Genomic DNA, 21,258 nt, shown 5'->3' with positions numbered 1-21,258 from the left:
TACCGGAATAGTCATAACATGCGAATTCTCACTGCGAGGAGTGCGAGGTATACCCTAGGCTACAGAACACACCTTGTGCACCTGTCCGCGATATGCCCCGCAAGGATAATCATTGGTACAACATTTGTTCGAGTTTACCAATGAACCTTGGTCTGAAAAGGTTCTATTGGGACCTTGGCTGGCTGTATTCTTGTCGGCGTGCTGTTTTAAAGGCTCTCGCCGACTTATTGCTCGATAGTGGTTTAAATTGGAGACGTTGAAGAGACTTTGCTGTTCAAGTTCACTCACTCCCCTCTCCATCATAATCATCGAGACCTCTCTCCTTTTACCCCTGTCTCTCTTCCCCAATGCTGAGTAGCAGGTCAGAACTTTGATTGAGGCCGATCTCTCAGCATTTATATCACAATAGATGTCTCTCAAAGAGTACAACTGCATGGCGTTAAAGCTCACGTACCGCCGCCCGCAGAATCAAGGAAAACACTGAAAATATTATCCAAGAAGCCAATGCGAATTAGAGTCCATGCCAAGCATAAGAATGTTTAGCGAGACCAAATGTTTAACGGGAAAGCTGCTCGTTGCATATTCGCGTCACTGTCGAGTCCAGGTGCGTGAGTATATATAGTCATTCTACTGAAAAATGATCATTCGTGCATCTCAAGCGTACGTGAATGAGACTCGTCCAGCTGAGGCTGGGTCATCCACAATGTTATGTCTGCTGTACCCCAGCTGCTATGCCGGGAAAACTTTCAGTTATCGTCACGAAGTGCAGTAAAAAAAAAGTTCATTGAACGTGGAGACATATATATAGTGTTGACTATAGTGAAGTTCGTGTCCCCGTGCCGTCCGAAAAAAGTGGCGGCTGGAAGGTCTGATTGACTGTCACGGACGTTCCCACTTGTTTGTCTTGCAGCATTTTGTATTCACTCACTTTAGCGAACATTCTATATGCACTTCGCATCGCTGACGTCCTTCTGGGCTACACACTACACATCCTCGGCTGAAATTTGTTGCTGGCTATACTCACAGAAAGAAGGAAAAGAAAAAAAAGAAAAAGATGAGAGGCCAGTAGCTATAGAGCTTACATACTTCTACCTGAAGGCAACAGCACGGTTCTTAAAACTTCAAGTGGTTGCAAGAACTCGCTTTTCCTTGTCCGTCGCCTTTAAAGCACTTGGAGCTTCTCTCGGAAAACCGACGGTTTCTGGTCCGTCGCGAAAGCTGCTGGTTCCTACTGAGAATTTACGGCGTCCTTTGAGCGATCGCGAACACTCTCACCGACGGGCGGCTTGGTTTCCCTGACGCCAAGCGTAACGCCGCAGCCGAGCTGTCTCGAGAGGCTTGCATGCAGGTCTCTACGTCCTCGCCTTCGCAGGGCTACACGTGCAACTTCGCCACACCGCAACATAGCGGATAGACCACGGCGACACGAACCGCTTTGACATGCAAACGAGCTCAGGGTGTTCAGGTGGGCGACTCACGCCCCGGAGGTACTGATCTCGACGTAGTCCTCCGCAACAAGGTTTCCTTTCTTAGTGTCCATCCACCGAATGGAAATGCCTCTCGCATCGTCGCCGCTCCCGTACGCAAACACACAACTTATGACAACACTCCCCCTTCCTCTCCTCCCATTACCCCCTCCCCCCGTCAGTCTCACCTCACACCCCGCTCATTCACTCGATACACACATGCAGGATGCAGACAGGCACACAATCAGCGCGTTACGGTGGATTGGCCGTGACTGTTAGACCTTACGCGTGCTTGCAAATTGCAGAAAGGCGGCCAGAAATTTACGGGTCGCCGCTACTAGGCACGGACGCGGGTGTGAGCGGATCGTGACGGAAGGAACCGGAGGACAGCGGGACAGCTGGACAGCCGGAAACCGCTCGCCTGTCATCCGCGTCCGGCGCACAATGGCGAAGGAGATGAGGTGGCCACGGCGGCGGGTTCCGGTGCTGGGAAGACTTCCTGCTCTCGTGCTGCTCACGGGACTCGGTGAGAGTCGACGGCGTCTAACTGAAATATTCGGCATAAAAAGAAAGGAAGAAAGAAAAAAAGGAGCTAGTTGTCGAACCGAAAGGCGCGTCATTAGAGATTTGGTAGGCGATTCAGAAAGTAAAGCCTCCAAGCCAGTACTTTGCCAACACTATTGCAAACATTTTGGAATCTTTATAATTAATGCACTGATGTTTAAGCTATAGAATGTCACTTGCCTCACCTTCCTATCTCTTTCGTTCCAGAGTAATCGAGTAATCAATCCATGGCATCCAGTGGTGACGTCCGGTTGAAACAGCTGGCCGTAATTGAATTTCGGACTGCGGAAGGTTGTGGCTCCATGTGGAGATTTGATGCGGCTGAATTTTGGTCTTTCACTGTCCTTACCCACCTCAGCACAATGCTGACGTCAACACAGGCATCCCCGTAAACTGCAGTCAAACGGCGATGAATGTTGATGGGCGCACAACCTTTCGCAGTCAGAAATTCAATTACAGCCCGTTGTTTCTACCGGACGTCCCCACTGGATGCCATGGATTGCTCGATTACTCTGGAACGAGATAGGAAGGTGAGGCAAGTTACATTCTATAACTTAAACATCTGTACATTAATGATAAATAGTTTGAAATATTTGCAGAACTATTGACTAAATAGTGGGGTTGGAGCCATTACTTTCTGAATCGCCCGCTATATCGGAGGTGTTCATGGCGCAGTCGTATACTTTAATACAGGTCTATGAAGTCGAGGAAAAAAACATAAGGGAAATGAACTGCTTTTTTAATTTAAACCTAGGAGCTAATATGAATTGGGGTAAACTTGCGATAATCTTCGTATCCTTAATATAGAATAAAGAAAATGAAAGATAAGACAATGTACCGCTGATGGGCGCCGAACCCATGGCCTCTGCATAATGAACACGGTGGTCTATCAATTTCATTGGAATCCATGTATATGTGTTTAATAGATCTAGCCTTTGGAGTGATACCCGCCGCGGTTATTTAATATTAGGCTATTGGGTTGCGTGCTAAGCTAGACGTCGTGGTGTCGATCTGGGCCGCGGCGACCGCATTTCAATGGGCGCAAAATGCGAAAAACGTTCGTGTTTTTAGGTGCGCGTCTAAGAAACCCAGGTGGTCAGAATTAATCGGGACTTCTACACTATGGCGTGCCTCACAATTCTATTGTGATTCTGGCACAAGAAATCTCAGAATTGAATTTTTTTAGCCTTGGGAATCATATCCGGCTCGACTTTCGATAATGTCAGACGAGGAACGTCATTTCAACCACCAGTATCACATAATACACTATTTTGGGTGCACGGAAGTTAGGATCTGTAATTATCTTGACCCTTATTAAAGAAATGAAGCTGATCGCAAATTGACACATCGTTCATACTTAAACACCTTCCAGCTAAAAGAAACAGGTAATTTCTTCTATGCTTCGCCTCCTCTACTTTACGCTGGAAGGAAGGTCTAACGCTCCAAAATGACAGTCTGCTTATTAAATTCGGCATTGTGGAGAAGTCCCAATAGATTGCCAGCAACTGCAGTTATTTAACTGCACACAAATAATAGTGTATCTGCATTTTTTACAATCTATTTAAATCGAAATGGTCGGGATTCGAATCCGTCACATTGTGCCCAGCTGGAGAAGGCCATAGACGCTGAGTTACCCCGGTGTGTGGTGAGAGTCAGTCATATCTGACAGTGCATGACTTTTGTGCGTTTTGTATGTTTGATATATTACGAGGGGCATCCGATAACTGTCAATCATTCTTTCTTGGTTCGTAATCTCTGAACCCCTCGAAGTTTCCAGCGCGGCTCTACTTTAGCAAAAGGCCTCATGCAGCGTGATGTGTTTACTAATGCGATAACATTATATGCCCCCTGAAACGGAAAATCTGGCGTCCGGCGTTAACATCCGATGGTACCAGAACCCCCGTGACCAAGTGATGACGTCACGTTTTAATGTCAATGAAAAACGACCTGGCCCCCGCCCAAAAAATTTACTTTGCCCAATTCGAAAATTGGGTTGACCACGTGCTATACCGACCTGGCACACTTCTACAATCGACTTGGCCCACCCCCAAAATTTGGGTGGCCCACCCCCAAAATTGACTTTGCCCATCCGAGCACATGACCAAGTGATCACATCATGTGACATAATCACGTGACCAAGTAAGAACCTGAATTTGCAAGGTCACATGACCAAGTGGTGACGTGATGTGACAATGTCACGTGACGTGGAAGTCGAAATAGTACGGACGTCGATATAGTCGACACGCCCATAATGTTTTCGCATTCAGTGCACCTAAGGAGACTTAAGTGCTTCTGTAACTTTTCTTAGAGGTTTACCAATCTTTACCGAAAAACTACGAGATAGGAAGACAGCGGTGTGGATCAGAGAGCAAATAGGGGTGTAGATATTGTAGTTGCCGATAAGATGAAGAGATGGAGTTGGGCAGGCCAGGGCGATCACATTTAAGTTTTACGGAATTCTTACATATCGCCTGTGGCAGATAGGATAATTCTTGTCCTTGAGCGGGATAATTCGAAGAGACGGACATTACTAGCATGACAAATCGAAACGCATATTAACTAATTAGCAAAATGTCATTAATTAACTTCTTACATAATTACTTGATGGTGCACATTGCAATTTACGAATTGTAGCCGGTGAGTTTCAAAACGTACCCAGTTGAAGTCAATTTCCAGGATTACACCAGTTTCGAGATAATCATCATCAGCCTATATTTATGTCCACTTCAGGGCAAAGGCCTCTCCCTGCGATCTCCAATTACCTATTTCTTGCGCTAGTTGCTGCAGGTTTCCCAACTTCATCACCCCACCTAGTTTTCTGCCGTCCTCGACTGCGCTTGCCTTCTCTTTGTATCCATTCAATAACTCTAATGGTCCACTGGTTATACATCCTACTGCACAGCTCCATTTCTTTCTCTTAATGCCAATTAGAATATCGCCTATCCCCGTTTGCTCTCTGATCCAGTTTCGAGATATTTCCCAAAGTGTGGAATGAAATACGTGGGCGCTCCAGTTTTTGTGCTTCAATGCATAAAATAGCGTTTTAATTTTTAAATATAATCATAATAAGTGGAACAACAGGGCTTTTTCTACGGCGAGTTTGACGCGCCTATCTCTAAACTGGTGTACGTCATCTGGAAATTTATTAAAGTGGATATGCCTTGCAATCTCACAGGCTAAAATTGGTTAATTACCATATGTATCGCAACATAATTAAGATGCTAGTTAGTTACTTTTTGTTAATTAGTTGAATACGCGCTTCAGTTTTTCGTAAAATTAATTTCCGCCTCCCTGAATAATCCCGCTAAAGGGCCCGGATTACGTTATCTGCAACAGGCGATTTCTAAAAATACCGTACAACTCAATCACCCGTATAGAGTACATAACCGGCAGTCCATTAGGGTTACAGAATGGGTGCAGAGGAAATGTAAGCGCAATCGAGGGCAGCACAGAACTAGCCGTTGTGATGAAATTAGGAAATTTGTCAGGCACAATATGGTGCCAGCTTGCACGAGAAAGGGATAATTGGAGTTCACCGCGAGAGGCCTTCGTCCTGCAGTGGACAGAAATATAAACTGATGATGATCACGGTGACTGCAACACCATAACGCATAAATTAACTCTGTTTCTCTACCACCTTTACTGCGCAGCTGTCACTGTAGTCCGAGGACAGAACGCAGGGGCATCAGGTGAGTCACGATTTATTAATATTGACGCGACAATATGCTATTTCGAGAAGGCGTGTGCCTGTGTGATACGAAGTGCGCGTGCGATCAAAACAAAGAAAGTGCATACAACAGAGAAAAGAATAGGAGAAAAGTGTATGTCACCTGGGTTATTATCAATATTTTTAGTTCGAGCAGGTTAAAAAGAAATGCCTGTTACAGCGCTGTTCTGCCTTTACAGGCAGATATGTTCATAAGGCGGAAATTAGCTGCATGAGAAATCACAATGTACAGATATGTCATTGAAATTATTTAAAATACCTTTTATGGTTCACTTGGGGGCATAGTGCAACTGGGAAACAGAAGTCAAGCTAGTAGTGAATTAATAATTGCTTAGGAGAAATCGCAATACTTTAACCACTTTCGAGATATCCGCCCTTAATATTTGCTATAAAATGCACTGCCGTTCTACTTACCAGTTTCCGAAAAGAGTTCCTTTAGTCATTCGAGACGTTCTTGATTAGTACTTCAATGTACATTTTAGCAGATTTTTGGGACATATGTCTCGAAAGTTGTGCGAGTCTTAAGATTTCGGCTATAAGCCGACAATACTAAAATATTGCCCGGCTTCAATTTCGCAATTACAACGCGCTAGAGTGAACAATTAAAACAGATCATTTGTAATTTTCTTTGTAGCTTTACAACTGGACAATGAGATTTTCCGTGCAAGCTAGTATAATGTATATGTTCGGATAATCCACTTGAACATGACGAATTGCGCTGTATGCTTCATGCGATCTGAAGAAAAAAAAAAGAAGAAATCTGCTCAAACTAAGACATAGAAACAATCAAACAAACAAAACACAGCTATATAATAGTAATAGTTGTAATGATTATTTCTATCTTGCTTATATACACGAGAAACAGAACAGAAGCAAAAGGCGCTTTATTCGCCTTACAAAGGCATCTGCCACCCGTAGTGATGTTTGACACGTACAATGCAGCTAATAATACACTTTTTATAGAGTATAGCAAATAAGAAAACGTCTGCAGTGCACCTACGCCTATGGGTATAATAAGAATAGCATATCTTCAATATAAATTCTGAGTAATATTGTCTAGTGTTCATAAATAATAAATCATCCAAACAAAATTTGTTAGCCTGGCTTTTAGAGTAACGCCAAAGTATAAGTTGCATTCCTGTTTACTCATTAATCGCATTATCTGGTACACATCATTTGTTTTTTCATAACTGGTCTTCGTTCTTGGCAATCTTGGTAAATTTCTTCTGGCGGGACAGCAGTGAATATCCTCTTTGCGTATGTATACAGCTTGTTCTTATGTATGCCTCTTTAGTATTTAAAAAAAACAATATATCTGGCTTACTTTCAACGCACATATTTTGAGCGCATATACACGCATTGAGGGCGGGCTTCTGGGGATCCGGGCCGTAGTAAATTGCTTCTGGCGGGATATCAATGACTATCCTATTTGCGTAGGCATACAGCTTATTCTTATGTATACAGTGGAATCTTGTTGATACGATCTTCACAGGAACCGGAAAATAAAACGTATCATCCGAAAACCGTATTATCCGAAATACATTGCTTCTGAAAGACCTTGGCTGAGAAAATAACAAAAAAAACGTATTATCCCGAAAAAAAAGGTATCATGCAGAAACGCATCAACGAGAATCCACTGTACCTCTTTAGTAGTTTAAAACAACATGTACGTCTTACATTCAACGCACATATTTTGAGCGCATACACGCACATGGGGTCTCTGGTGATCCGGTCCGAGGCAGTGATGACTTACTGGGGCACAATGCCCGGGAGCGCGTGGTGCAGACCCGTGCTGGTACGGCAACTACGCGGAGTGCCAGGCGAGCTGCTCGCGGTACTACGGCGCCGGAGGACGCTGTCGGGGCTACCAGTGCGTGTGCACTCCGTCCACCATGTTCCCAGGATACCCTCCGCAGTTGGGACCACAGGTGCCACCACAGATGGGACCACAGATGGGACCGCAGCCTGGTTTTGGAAGCCGCATGAGCGAGGAAATGAGTGAGAAAAGTTTTGCTTGAGACATACTGGGTCTCTTCGATTATCCGTCCCTGACAGCCACGGACTGCCCGAAGCAGTGCTTTAAACCAATGAGTGTTGCGTGTGCAGCTTCTCGGACGGTCCGGGACTGTCAGAGACGGATAATCGAAGAGGCCCACTGATAGACCATAATGAAAGTATACAAAGTGCAAAGAGGGAATGAGCACAAGATATATATGACAGGACGAGCGGTCGTCCATTCTGTCTTGTCCTCGTTGCCATTTTGCGCTCTCTGCTTTAATTTTGCAAGAGTCATGAGGGAAGTAGTGGCCGAATACTGCACCAGGAAGGACGTCCCTGTTCTGGTGAGGGAGTGTCTTTGTTGAAGCTTGGTGGGCCTTCCTAATTTGGTTGCACCTCGACTATAGTATAACCTCACTGGCTATACAGCTGGACAGGAGTAATTTGAGGTCGCCGGAAGAGGCCTTCGTCTTTCAGTGGACTTGAAAATAGGATGATGATGAATATCATTTTGGACGGCAATCAACTTGCCCAACTTGCTGAATTACTGCAGTACTGATACAAATTGAGCGATGAATTGGTATCGTTTATGGTGCCGTTTTTCTCGTTGGATTTGTCGATGTATCGATCTTTTGTTCTTCTGGAAGAGCAAATATTTTAAAGTAAAGACTTCTTTGCTTAACTTTTCGGATTCGGCGTGGCTGCTGCTGTTGCTGTCTGCTGCTGGGTCATGCGGTGTCTCGGCAGGTATATTTATGTATATGTGTATTTATATGAAGGCACATTCTTGCACAATGGGCCGGTAGCGAACAATGTGCAAACGGGCATTAGATATGGTGTGAACCGAGGCCACCCGGGGCGGCAGCTGATGTACATACGTAAGCGCAGACTTGCACGATCTCCAGCCCAAACACGCCGTCATCTTCATAACGCCGTCGTCATTTTATTGCCTACATTCCGTTCCGAGTATTCCTCCCTTGTCATGTCGTCGTCATCGACCCTGCCGTCTTCACTCTGTCGCCATCACAGCGCTGTCATTTTGTCGTCATCAAACCACCGCCATCACGCCGCCGTCTTCCCGCAGCCATCATCATTTCGTTGTCGTCTTTCCATCGTCAAAATGGCGTCGTTGTCCTTTTCTTTACTCTCATTGCGTGCCTTCTCTTTTGTGCTGGTTTTCCCCAGTCTAGTCAATCGGACTCAATCCCACCCGAAAACAAGAGCCCGCCAAATTCACTTAGACTCAATGAAATAATGCTCGGACAGGCTCCCTCCCACACACGCGCCCACGGACCTCGCTGCGGTTCGTGGAATCACCGAATGATTTCGGAATTATGAGTATGATGATTCTCCGCACTTTTCACATACTGACAACCGCATTCAAGTTTTCATGACGTTGTAGGATATGGAGCGATGCACTTGGTCACGATACAAGGATGATATACTCAGGATATGTACACCGGTTCACGGAATATCCAGTCATTCGTATATCGTTGACTGTCACTGCAAAACGAGGCGATCGTGAGAGGCGAGCACACCGAGGGCGCGCGCGCTGTGTCTTCGTTGCAGCAGCCGGTGCGCCTAAAGATAGACTCCCGTTATAAGGTTAAACATTGAAAGAGAAACTCTTTAGCGGGTGCTCTTTGAAGAGGCTTGGCTTGGTCATACGCGTAACATGTTAGATGACGAGTGTGGCTTTTAAAATCACGGCATTCGTGCATGCACACGCACCCAACGTACACAAGCACACACAGTAACGACTCGTCGAAGTGCCTGGTACAAGCCAGTTTCTATGAGGAATGCTAAGCCCCGCATTCTGGAGCGTTAATTCCCTGCACTGAGCTGTCCACTGCAACTCGATAATGACGACGATGATGATTTGTTGACATCCCCTTTCGTAGTCCGTGTACTTTTGACAAAGTCTGGCACTCTAAGGACGTGCCAGAGAAATTTTAAGCATGGTTTTACAGTCGCCCTTGAGGCCGCATTGCATACGAAGATGCATAAAACATCCGCGTTAAGTCATCACACGCATTGTACAGTGGCTAACGCGTCATTTGCAGTCTGCAGTTCGTGCAGGCGACGTTTAACCGAATGCGGCTCAAACATTATATATATATATATATATATATATATATATATATATATATATATATATATATATATATTGAAAAAGGTCGGTCCACCGGCCGAAACTGTTGGGTAAATAATAAACCTAAGATAACCGCGAAGTTGTGCTTCTGATTTTCCTAAATACGCTTGGCCCATTGAAAAATCCAGTTACTACTATATATATATATATATATATATATATATATATATATATATATATATATATATATATATATATATATATAACGTCTTGTAAGACCACTCGGCATGTGACAGTCGCTTTCAAGGAGGCGTCAGGAAATGACGTCAGCAGTCGGAGTAGCTGTGTGTCCGGCGCGTCGTCCGAAAGATCGGATGGTTTTTGATGCGCATGTGTTTCCCGCGTAATAAGTTATAAGAAATATTTTAGTAATGCAATAATAGCTGGTGTTGCCTATTCGAAGAAAATACGCTGTTGTTTCTACTTTGGTCAGGAAGGATAGAAGAGTGACAGCCGTGTACGGCGCTGGTCGTTCTTAGAGAAATGCCTGATCAGTATTCATGATCATCATCAACAGCCTAATTTATGTCAACTGCAGGGTTACGCTGCAGCAGGATCCCCCTTCGTATCATGTCGATACGATCACGCGATTCTCACTGTGACGTAATCAGGAACCAATGCAACTCATGCTCATATACTCCTATGCATCTGTATACGTATGCCGTTTCTTTTTTCAGGATAGTGAGTTTTTACAGGTAATACACCCACGACATTACAACGTAATAGTCAAAGCAACAGTGGGAACAAAAACATTTTCAGAAACATCACCACACGACGCACGAAGCGAAGGTACAAATCAATAAAATACTGATATTAGGAGGGCAGTTGTCTTTTTATGTTGCACAATCATCATCATCATCATCGTCATCAGCCTATTTTTATGTCCAAAGCAGGACGAAGGCCTCTCCCTGCGATCTCCAATTACCCCTGTTCTGCGGTAGCTGAATCCAACTTGCGCCTGCATGTTGTACAGTGCGAGTGTATAACGTACGGTATATATGCTACAATATACCACCAACAAATGCAACTCTCCTTCTAAATGTTTGCTGAAACCATTAGCGCGCACTTTTCCATTGCCCTTGCTAGCCAGTGTCGATTTCTGTTCGAAATACTTTCCTCGTGATGCATGGATCCTTGCCAGAACATCAGCGTAGCACGTACTCTTCGAACGAACCTGCAGGAGAAGTGCCTTGCCTGTCGGGTAACCCCAGGTGCGAGCAGTTCTGCGTTCAGCACACGGGATATGGCGGCACCTGCCACGGACAAGCCTGCAAGTGCTACGCCCTTACCAGGTATACGAATCCTGATTTGCATATGGCGCTGTTGCATACACTTCGTGACACTCTTAAAAGGAACATTTACCTCATGAGGTCCTATTTTAAGTACCCATGAACAGAGAAATCGTTTTTCTCGGCAACCACTGCACTGATATTCATTAAGTCTGTTGTATTTAAAAGAACTTAAAAATCTGCCGACAATGGGGAGTAGATTTTTATTTACGGTTGGCGTTCAAATTCTCACAATTTCAAGATGAAAGTTGCACGATTTTTGGGGATTTCGCAAGGCGAGGCAATTTCAATGTCAACTCACAAAAAAAAAAAAGGATTGGAAATCGCAAAATTTCAAGTAACTGAGGATTTGAATTTACAACTCTTCTCTTTTGGCAATAATATATTTCTGTAAGCTACACTTATCCCAAGCATTTTAACAATTTCACGTAAACGGCAAACTCACACGTCACATTTTCTGCTTTAGATGCTTAAACCGATTCAGGTTGCATAAATGTGATAGCTGTCCTTGGTGCACAGTTACAAATTTGCAAACTTCGCGCTTAAGTTTCTTTTCAACTTAGCGTCTTTTGGGAATTCTTAAGAAAATTTGATGCCCTAACTCAAACTTCTACTTCCTGCAATCGATATAATTCAGCCACTTTTTCTTAATTGAAACAAATTTTATTCAAGTCGGATCAGCGTTTGTCAATCGGTGCGTTTTACACGTATTTGAATAAGGAAAGTTAGCCGCCAGGTGAAGCGTCATCTTAATTAAATATTGATTGAATAAAGTGGTTTTCCAAAAGCGCCACGGAGGCTACGAAAGACGCCGTAGTGAAAGACTCCGTATCAATCTTGAGCATTTGAGGTTCTTTGAGGCGCGGTTCACCAGGCTACATAGAGGAGAGAGACAGTCATATAGGAAAGGCAGGAGGGTTAATCAGACGTGTGTTTCGGGTTTGCTACCCTGCATAGGAGCGGGAAAAAATGCTGATTCTCCCGTAATCAAGAGTATATGTAAGCATGAAATGGCCACCGGCAGTGCAGATTGGTTGGAGATGATACTAGCCACAATCTTAAAATGGGTATAGTGAATGTTCGCAAGGGCACACCACACAACCAGCCGCGGCGAGCCGGACGCTGCCGGCCTGGTCACGTAGCGTGGCGCCATCTCTCGAAGGATGCGGCGCAAACCCCACGCCGCGGAACTCAAAGACCGCTGGCGTTGAAAAAAGCACAGGCAACCCTGTCTCAGCGCCAAAAGATGACAATCAATTATATGGTGCCCTTTATCTGCCTTTTGAACGTCGCTATTGGAAATGACAAATAAAACTTATGCGTGCCATAAGTTACAGCTTCAGTGATATTGTGAACAAACATTAGGAAGAACTCGGAAGCAATATTTTTTGTAACTTGTTTGAGCAGTAACTAGCGTATGTATTGTGGTCCCGTACAATGGTTTGGGGGCCAGAGACCGCATTTGTTAACTTTTGACTGGTTGCCCGGATGATCTCGTTTTCTTCTCGTTTGAGTGCCCGGATAACGGCTCTGGCTTTTGGCTCAAGGTCACTTGAAGGTCGCCGACAACGGAAGCTAAAAGTATTACATGCTTAAAAGTGCACGAATTTTTGTTATACGCAGGCCATCGTGAAGCAGCATGTTGAAGAGGAAGATTTGCTTCCGGGTAAACTCCAATGTCCCTATTCAAATTACATGTGAAACGCTGAAATTCTCGCGTTGTCTAGTGCGAGTTGAACCGATTTGAATGAAATGTTCTGTATTTAAGAGAGAAAGCTGAAATCTACGGACTTTGGGAGGCAAAATTTTTATTTCAGGTCCTCAAAGTTATTGCGGAAAATGTCGGAAATAGCCGACGTGAAAAAGATCGCCGAGCGCACAGGATTGAAGGTGTTTTTTTTACTTCGTTTCTTTTTCAGCGGTTTAGGAAATAGTTTTAAACAATTTAATTATGGGGCCTTACGTGCCAAGAGCCACGATATTAGTGTGAGGCACGTTGTAGTGGCGGACTGCGAAATAATTTTGGCCACCTGGAGTTCTTTAAGTGCAGCCAATGCGTGGTACACGGGTGACGTTATATTTTCACTCATCACGTGACATGCGACCGCTGCGGCTGGAATCTGATCCCGCACCCTCGTGCTTAGCAGCTCAACGCCATAGCTACTAAGGCCTCATAAGCTTTGTAAGGTACGAAAGAACGTCGGTGAAAGGGCTCGGTATTGCGCAAAAAAGACAAAAAGAAGGCCAGCAGTTGCCATAACCTGTGGGAATCGATGTTACACGAAGACGTGTGCGGGGAGCCTATAGCAAGTTAACAAAACGACCACGAGAGCACCTAGACGTGGGCGGCTGTTTCGTGACCTGCATGACAAGCATGTGATGATCTATCATTTATGTTCGTCATACACTCTTATCACACTATGCCAATTTTGGCACCTACCATGTTAACGAAACGATCATGAGACCGCCGAGACGTAGGCGGCTGTTTCATAACCTACATGACACGCATGTCAGGACATTCATGTGATGACCTATAATTTATGTTCGTCCACACTCTCGTCATACTATGCCAATTTTGGTGCATACAAAGTTAACGACCATGAGAGCCCCGACGTAGGCGGATAGATAGATAGATAGATAGATAGATAGATAGATAGATAGATAGATAGATAGATAGATAGATAGATAGATAGATAGATAGATAGATAGATAGATAGATAGATAGATAGATAGATAGATAGATAGATAGATAGATAGATAGATAGATAGATAGATAGATAGATAGATAGATAGATAGATATTCTCAAAGTGCCAAATGTTCACCAAGAAATGTTTCGCATTTAATAAGGACAGAAAGGCGTGGGCCATATTTAGTTAGGATTGTTCGTAAGAGCAAATTACAGCCTTTCCTCATGTGGGACATTATTAGCGAACGCTAGCAGCTAATGGCATAGAGTCCTTAGGGACGAAGAGCTTGGTGAATTCGGGCCCACATGTGGCATTTGCGGAGAATGTTTTCTATGCGATGTCCCTGTCGTGTGGCCAGACAGGAGGGTGCCTAAATGATAGGCTTCGCGAGCCCGATTGCAGCGTTCATAGGACAGTGCAAGGACACTTACGAATTCATTACCCAGGTTGCGATTGTCAACCTGTTTTGAAGGTTGCTTGGTGATCGCCAAACACCAAAAAACAGACGACGAGACAAATAATTGACGCTGCAGAAATTAATCGCCTGAGAATCTAATGTGTGAGTGCTGCATCGATAGGGTTGACACAAAAATAGTTAAATTAACTATCGCAAGGTCGACGGCCATAAATGGCTTCTCTCGGCCCATCTTGTGGGTGAATTTGTGTTTTTTGTCATCTGGGTCAGTTACAGTTCACTTGTTAGTTAAAATCTCTTTCTTTTCGACATCCGGTTGTTCGTCATGTCATCTGGATAAAATTCATCCTGTAAATCAATAAATTTCCGTTGGAAGTTTGCGCTTGTGCCTGTGTCTTCAAGTATTATTGTATCCTAGTTTGTACGGAAAACCTTCTATCAGGGATCACTTAGCTACCGTGGTGAACAAGCGGATGTCCATCTACATCAGTATCAAAATAACAGACAGAATCCCCCCACTCCCCCCTCGTATTTTACTTTTTTTTGCAGTCGTTGACGGTAATACCTACATCTTAACCTACTGAGCGCTGAAGTCGATCACCCTAGTCATTAATACCACATCACGACTAACGTGTTCTTTTTCGATATCAGTAATTTATATCAGTTATTCCTGTTCACTTGCTGTTTCTATAAATGACACATGCGGCTGATTTGTTAGTGTGTGTCGTGTATCATCATCATCGTCAGCCTATATTTATGTCCACTGCAGCGCGAAGGCCTCTCCCTGCGATCTCCAATTACCCCTGCCTTGCGCTAGCTGATTCCAACTTGCGCCTGCAAATTTCCCTACTTCATCACCCCACCTAGTTTTCTGCTGTCCTCGACTGCGCTTCAAGACAATTTTATATACAATTCATGGGCGCCGCCATCTTGGGCTGTTACACAAACAATTTCTAAGTTTCATGAAAAGTAAAGTGACTTAACGTGGTCATGAAGCACTGAACACATTTATACAACTATGTTCGTGCTTGTGAATCGACAGTAGTAACGTACGCTTCGTTGTTAAAGACAGAAAAAAAGCAGCGTTAACAGCCCAAGATGGCGGCACCTAAGTGCTTCCATAAAATAATCTATACCTCTAATCAAAAGCCCCACTCGCTACGCACTAACTTGATCCATATTTTGGCGCCGACATGTCTTGGAAAAAGCAAGTGCTGCAATCCTGTAGCAAGCTATAGGCGTTAGAGATTGGCTGTCTTTTTAATAAACCCTCAGTTGGAAGTGAGCGCTTGTGTTCGTTCATTGCTCTTTTCTGTCCTCCGTCCGCTGTTGCGATGTTTTTATAATGGCTTACCAACTGGCCCAGTCCCGCACATTGTCACAGATTGGTTGCTAAAGATTCGGCAACGTTGCGCTGCTGAGCATGAGGTCGCGGGATCGAATCCCGGCCGCGGCGGCCGCATTTCGATGGAGGCGAAATGCAAGAACGCCCGTGTGCTTGCGTTGTAGTGCACGTTAAAGAACCCCAGGCGGTCAAAATTAATCTGGAGCCCTCCACTACGGCGTGCCTCATAATCAGAACTGGTTTTGGCACGTAAAGAAGAAAAATATTCGGCAAATCCCACGCTTATGGGGCAATAGGTGTTAAACGAAGCTTTCTGTGATGTTGCTGCATATGTTAAAGCAAATAATATGCGATGATGAAAAAATGTTATAATTATGATAATGCAGAAATAATGGTAATTATACCCGCGTTTTTCTGTTAAAATACTAAAAATATTTTGCGTTTACGACTCCTCCATTCTTGCTCGAATTTCACGCCAAGATCGCATGTTATGGTCCAGATCATTCAATGTAACACTTCGCAATGTTACTTCCTTGTTTTTAAGGGAGAAGAAGTATGCAGACCTAATGCACATGTTGGAATCTATGGGAAAGGAAGATTTCGTGAAGCCGTTAATGAAATCATAATTAATTTGTACATTTCATTCCTGTGCCATTGGCGTAAAGGACACTGGCGCGAGCACATGGACTCGCGTATCCTTGCAACCACGGAGAAAAGAAACATGCGTGCAACGCAACGTGACAAATCTACTATATGCTTCCGTTTCTTCATTTATTCATATTTGTTTTAAATGTACTAGCCACTTCTTAGCCAGTTGCCTTCGTCTAAGCCTCTAAGCCGCAAGTGATGCCCAAAACATGGCGGCTATTATGTCCGCAGGTTGCCTCTGCCATACGGTAAAGCACGGCCTTCGAGATTAGTGTCCTCCTCAGCTCGCTGGGTAAGAGGGGCACGCGCGCATCACGAGGGTGCATACGAAAGCGAAATTGCGTATTCTTTCTTGGCAAACCAGAAACCAGGCAAGTATAGCAGTGCCAAATTTTATTTTAAAAGATCCGAACCATGAAATGCGGTCTTACTGCGAAATTTGAGCAAGAACTCAGCAGCGATAAGCGCGAAATGTTTTTGTTTTCCCCCTGTTACTATCGGGGAAAAAAATGCCGGTCTCTGTAGAAGTATTAATTCGCATCTTGCTGTTGGCATACCGTTAGTTACTTGTTTTATTTTGCCACATCTTTCCTTTTTCTAGACGATGACAGCGGCAGCATAGCCTGGAGGCCCGCATTCAACAACTCCCGGACGTTAAGGCTCGTAAGAAAAATATTAAAGGCCCTCCATGCTTGCAGGCGTCGTGTTCACTGAGACGTGTACAGGCACCTGTCCGTCAAGTAGCCGACAGATGAGCAGAGTATGCGCCCGCGTGCGGCAGCTGTTTTGTCGACTTCGAGCAGCGGTGTGTAACTGGAAACACTGCTGCTGGTCTTTTCTCGCAAGTATACCGCTCTCGTGGCCTTTAGAAAAATTTTTCTGGGTTGTGTTCGCTTAATTATACGACATAAAACAAACAAACAAACTAAAAAAATAAATGTATGCAGATAGATAGATAGATAGATAGATAGATAGATAGATAGATAGATAGATAGATAGATAGATAGATAGATAGATAGATAGATAGATAGATAGATAGATAGATAGATAGATAGATAGATAGATAGATAGATAGATAGATAGATAGATAGATAGATAGATAGATAGATAGATAGATAGATAGATAGATAGATAGATAGATAGATTTAATGAAATTTGTTGCAGAAAGTTACATTCTAGTGACTGTTGGAAGCGGAATTTCGATTTAGTGCCTGATTTTTAAAAATAATTCTCAAAAATTAGAAAGTTAGAAAACAAGAGAAGCACGAAGTTTACAAATTAATAGCTCTGGATCAAGAAGAGCTATCGCGATTCTGTAAACGGCACCCATTAAATCATTAAAAGCGGACAAATTCAATGTCAATTTATATATTACGTGAATTCGTTACGTTGTGTACAATGCTCTGCAAAAGCTGCATTTCCATATTACTGTTTTTTGTTGTAATTCATGCGTAATATATCAATTGTGTCCTCTTTAGATGTACTATTAGATGCAATTCACAGAATTGTGATATCATTTTTCATTGCTGAGTTACAGAGTTGTAAACTTGATAGTTTCGTTTTCTGAAAATGTGCGATTTTTGCCTATTTTTAATAAAACATTGACGACCTAAATCAAAAATTGGAAACCAACAGTCACTGGATTCTAACTTTTCCTTTTAAATACAACAAACCTCGTCAAATTTGATGCTGTGGTTGCGGAGATAAACGAATTCTCATTTTACATGCATGTATTTAGATACGAGCACCCGACCTAAAGCTTCCTCTTAATGCTTCCAGGAATGTGCGTCTAGTATAAAACAGTGTAGCCTTTCTCTACATCGATGCCACAATGCCCGTGGAATACATTTTAAAACATGCCTAATATGCTTTTTACTACATAAAGCGAGAGCATGAAGTCCGACTGCGAAGATTTACTCTCTGTATCTCATTTGGATGAGCTCACCCGACGTAGAAACTTGTCATTTTTATCCAACGTGCAAATGATTGTAGCACTCATCGCCTTCCATCGTTGTCATTCGCTTGACCCTTTCCTTCCTTGAAACAGAATAAAGAGCTGTTTCCTTCTCTTTCGCAGTCTTCGACGCTTTATCGCTTCGGCAGCGCTCGGGTAGTAGGATGCATTTGCGCCGTTATGCGACATGAGCCGGAGGCCCAGATGCCCACAACCGGCGTAACGCCCTGTCACTTCCGCGTGGCCACAGTCGGGCTGCGACCGCGCTTGAGCGCGCTTGAGCGCAACGCAATAGCAGTCCCGCAAGCGCCTCATCACGTGTTTGTCAACAGCGGAGCTGTTTAAGCATTTCGTTTCCCCGCGTAACGTTCGAAAAAAACTCGCCTCGCGGTGACGTCACTGCGCAATGCTGCGCCTCGCTTCGCCTAGCTCTTCCGCCGCCGCGCTAGCGATGACGTCACTGCGCACATCTGCGCCTCGCGTCGCCTTGCGATAGCCGATCGATATCCAATCAATAGCTAACCGATGATCGCTCAATAATAAATAATTTCCGGGAAATTCTGGGGATGACTTGGTAGAGCTTAGACTAGCCCAAATACGTGGCCAATATCTTGCGATAGCCAATGGTTAGTAAATCAATAGCTAATCGATAACTGATCAATGATCAATAAATTCCGGAAAATGCTGGGGATGACTTGGTCCCCCAAATAAGTGGCCGATACCTTGCGATAGCCAATCGATAGTCAATCAATACCTAATTAATAATCGATCAATAATCAATAAGCTCCACAGAAATACTGGGGATGACTTGTTAGTGCTTAGCGTAGCCCAAATACGTGACCGGACAAACCAACTAATCCAAAGGTGCGGTCTTTTCGTTCTTCCTTGACCGCGTCAGCTAAGCGCTAGGGTCCCAATAACGATAATAACTGTTCGCCATCCTTATAATTCCTACTACTACTACTACTACTACTACTACTACTACTACTACTACTACTACTACTACTAATACTAGGTACGTAGGCTTTACTAAATGCGTAATGTTTAATATGGCTTAAAGAACTACTTCTTGGACATGTTGGTGGAGTTATGTTTACTACGTTTACTGTGGGTTACAAATGTATGGCTGTACTACTACTGCTACTACCACTAGTACTACTGCTACTACTTTTAATATGAAAGGGCTCCTAAGGGCATAATATTTATATGAGTTATTTGCATATTTGATTGCTTCTGCTGCTGCTGCTGCTGCTGCTACTACTACTACTACTACTACTACTACTACTACTACTACTACTACTACTACTACTACTACTACTATTACGGCTACTATTACTACTAATATTATGAAGGATCGCCTAAGGGTACAATGTATCATATGGGATGTTTTTACAGCGAAACTATTAAGGGCTAGTTCTCCCAGGATTGTGTCCGCGTGTAGAAAAAAAACTATCATCAGCATTTCGGCTCCCTGTGCGTGGTACTACGGTTTGGCTCCATGTGCGTGGCGGTTTCCCGCCAGTTGTGCCTTAGCACAGGTATCAAAACGGATGACTAACATGATTGATAGGTCATGCCATATTTATGTTTTGACCTATCAGCATTACACGCTCATAACATCACATGTTCGTCAGTTACGTCACGATTAACGGTAATAAAATCACGTGTGGCGCATACTCGCATTGGATATGCGGGTATGAGCCAGGGACGAGAAAGAAAGAAGGAAGGAAGAAAGAAAGAAAGAAAGAAAGAAAGAAAGAAAGAAAGAAAGATAGAAAGAAAGGAAGAAAGAAAGAAAGAAAGAAAGAAAGGAAGGAAGAAAGGCATCACGTGTGGCTCATACCCGCGTCGGATATGTTGGTATGAGCCGCCGAGAGCAGGAGCGGGAGAGATCGCACAGGATCCTGACGCTACCATGCAGTGTGCCGCGGCTATGAACGCTGTCACTCATACGTTAGTACATAACGATGGGGCGGACTTGGCGCAGCAAACGCACTACCTGGCCATCGCGCTGGGCGAAAACAAGACGCCGGTGTCCTTGCTCTTTGGCGAACATGCCCAAGACGCTCAATATAGTGAATAATCATAATGCATAAATTCACTATAGCAATATTCACTACAGCAGACCCACCATAGTCAAAGCTTCGCTGGCTTCCATCTTCATAGTAGTGGAAGGGCTGAGAATTTCTTTTATGCTGAAAGGCGTGAGCCTCTATATAATTTCAAAGATTGCTTCTACGTTCATGAGACGCATTTCATATTCCTTTTGTCAGAATTACCAGTCAATTCATTTAAGGCGTGTACGTGCACTTTCGCTGTCAGACTTCTTTTAGCGCGGTTTGTGTAAATATCGCTGAGGCAATGCTGCCAGTCGCTGCCCGCAAACATCACATTGTGAAAAGTGTTGAGATATCTCCGACCTCTGCTTATGCGCCACTAATAAGCGTCATATAAATACCTGAATGACACATCCAGCGAGATTTTCCTAAAGATCCCCCCCGTTTTTCTTTCGAGACCGTTTCATGGGGCCATGGTTGTCGGTCACCGGTTGTTGGTCTTGGAAGCCACAATTTCCAATCTAGCAAAACGGGCAATCTCAAAGGCTACGAGAAGGTCTCGTAGACTCGGAGATTGTCAAACGAACGGCAGTCTCTTAGGCCTCTGAAACGACAAAATTCTCGGTAATCTTGGAGGCCATTTAGCGGCAGTTATGTTTTCTCTCTATGGCTGGCAGGTGGCGCCACCAGTTCCCGTCATTCTAATTTTATTTATATTTTCTCCAAACCGGACATGCTGTCCGGAAACGCAAAAAATAAAAAAAAATAATAATTAAGGAGTACGAAAGAGAGGCAAGCGAGGGAATGAAGCGCCGCTCCGAATGCCGGCACAGCAGCGGTGCTGGGGAAAGGGCAGGCGAGTCGGCGAGGATTTGAAACACCGAAGGAGGCGGATAATAAGAGCGTGAGGGTTAAAAAAGAGGGAGAGAGAAAGAGGAAGGGCCGTGTCGACTGA

The 21,258-nt window shown here is 44.0% G+C and overlaps 1 protein-coding gene across 3 annotated transcripts; it reads left to right on the top strand.

Moving 5' to 3' along the window:
• The first annotated feature begins 1,763 nt into the window (after positions 1-1,763).
• LOC119465047 (uncharacterized) lies at positions 1,764-16,989 on the top strand. Of its 3 annotated transcripts, none has more exons than XM_049655882.1 (6): positions 1,764-1,992; positions 5,681-5,719; positions 7,660-7,755; positions 11,088-11,199; positions 12,820-12,862; positions 16,894-16,981. In XM_049655882.1, the coding sequence occupies exons 1-5, from the start codon at positions 1,911-1,913 to the stop codon at positions 12,827-12,829; spliced, it is 339 nt and encodes a 112-aa protein (XP_049511839.1). In that variant the 5' UTR covers positions 1,764-1,910; the 3' UTR covers positions 12,830-12,862; positions 16,894-16,981. The 3 variants fall into 3 exon arrangements, with proteins under 3 accessions (XP_049511839.1, XP_049511838.1, XP_037581805.1); XM_049655881.1 differs by having other exon boundaries at positions 1,773-1,992; positions 7,543-7,755; XM_037725877.2 differs by lacking the exon at positions 12,820-12,862 and having other exon boundaries at positions 1,777-1,992; positions 7,543-7,755; positions 16,894-16,989.
• Positions 16,990-21,258: the final 4,269 nt, after the last annotated feature.

Source organism: Dermacentor silvarum, chromosome 9 (genome assembly GCF_013339745.2).
Source record: "Dermacentor silvarum isolate Dsil-2018 chromosome 9, BIME_Dsil_1.4, whole genome shotgun sequence".
NCBI classification, from domain to species: Eukaryota; Metazoa; Arthropoda; class Arachnida; order Ixodida; family Ixodidae; genus Dermacentor; species Dermacentor silvarum.
Note: the sequence above shows the minus strand (reverse complement) of the source record. Positions and strands in the feature narration are given on the sequence as shown.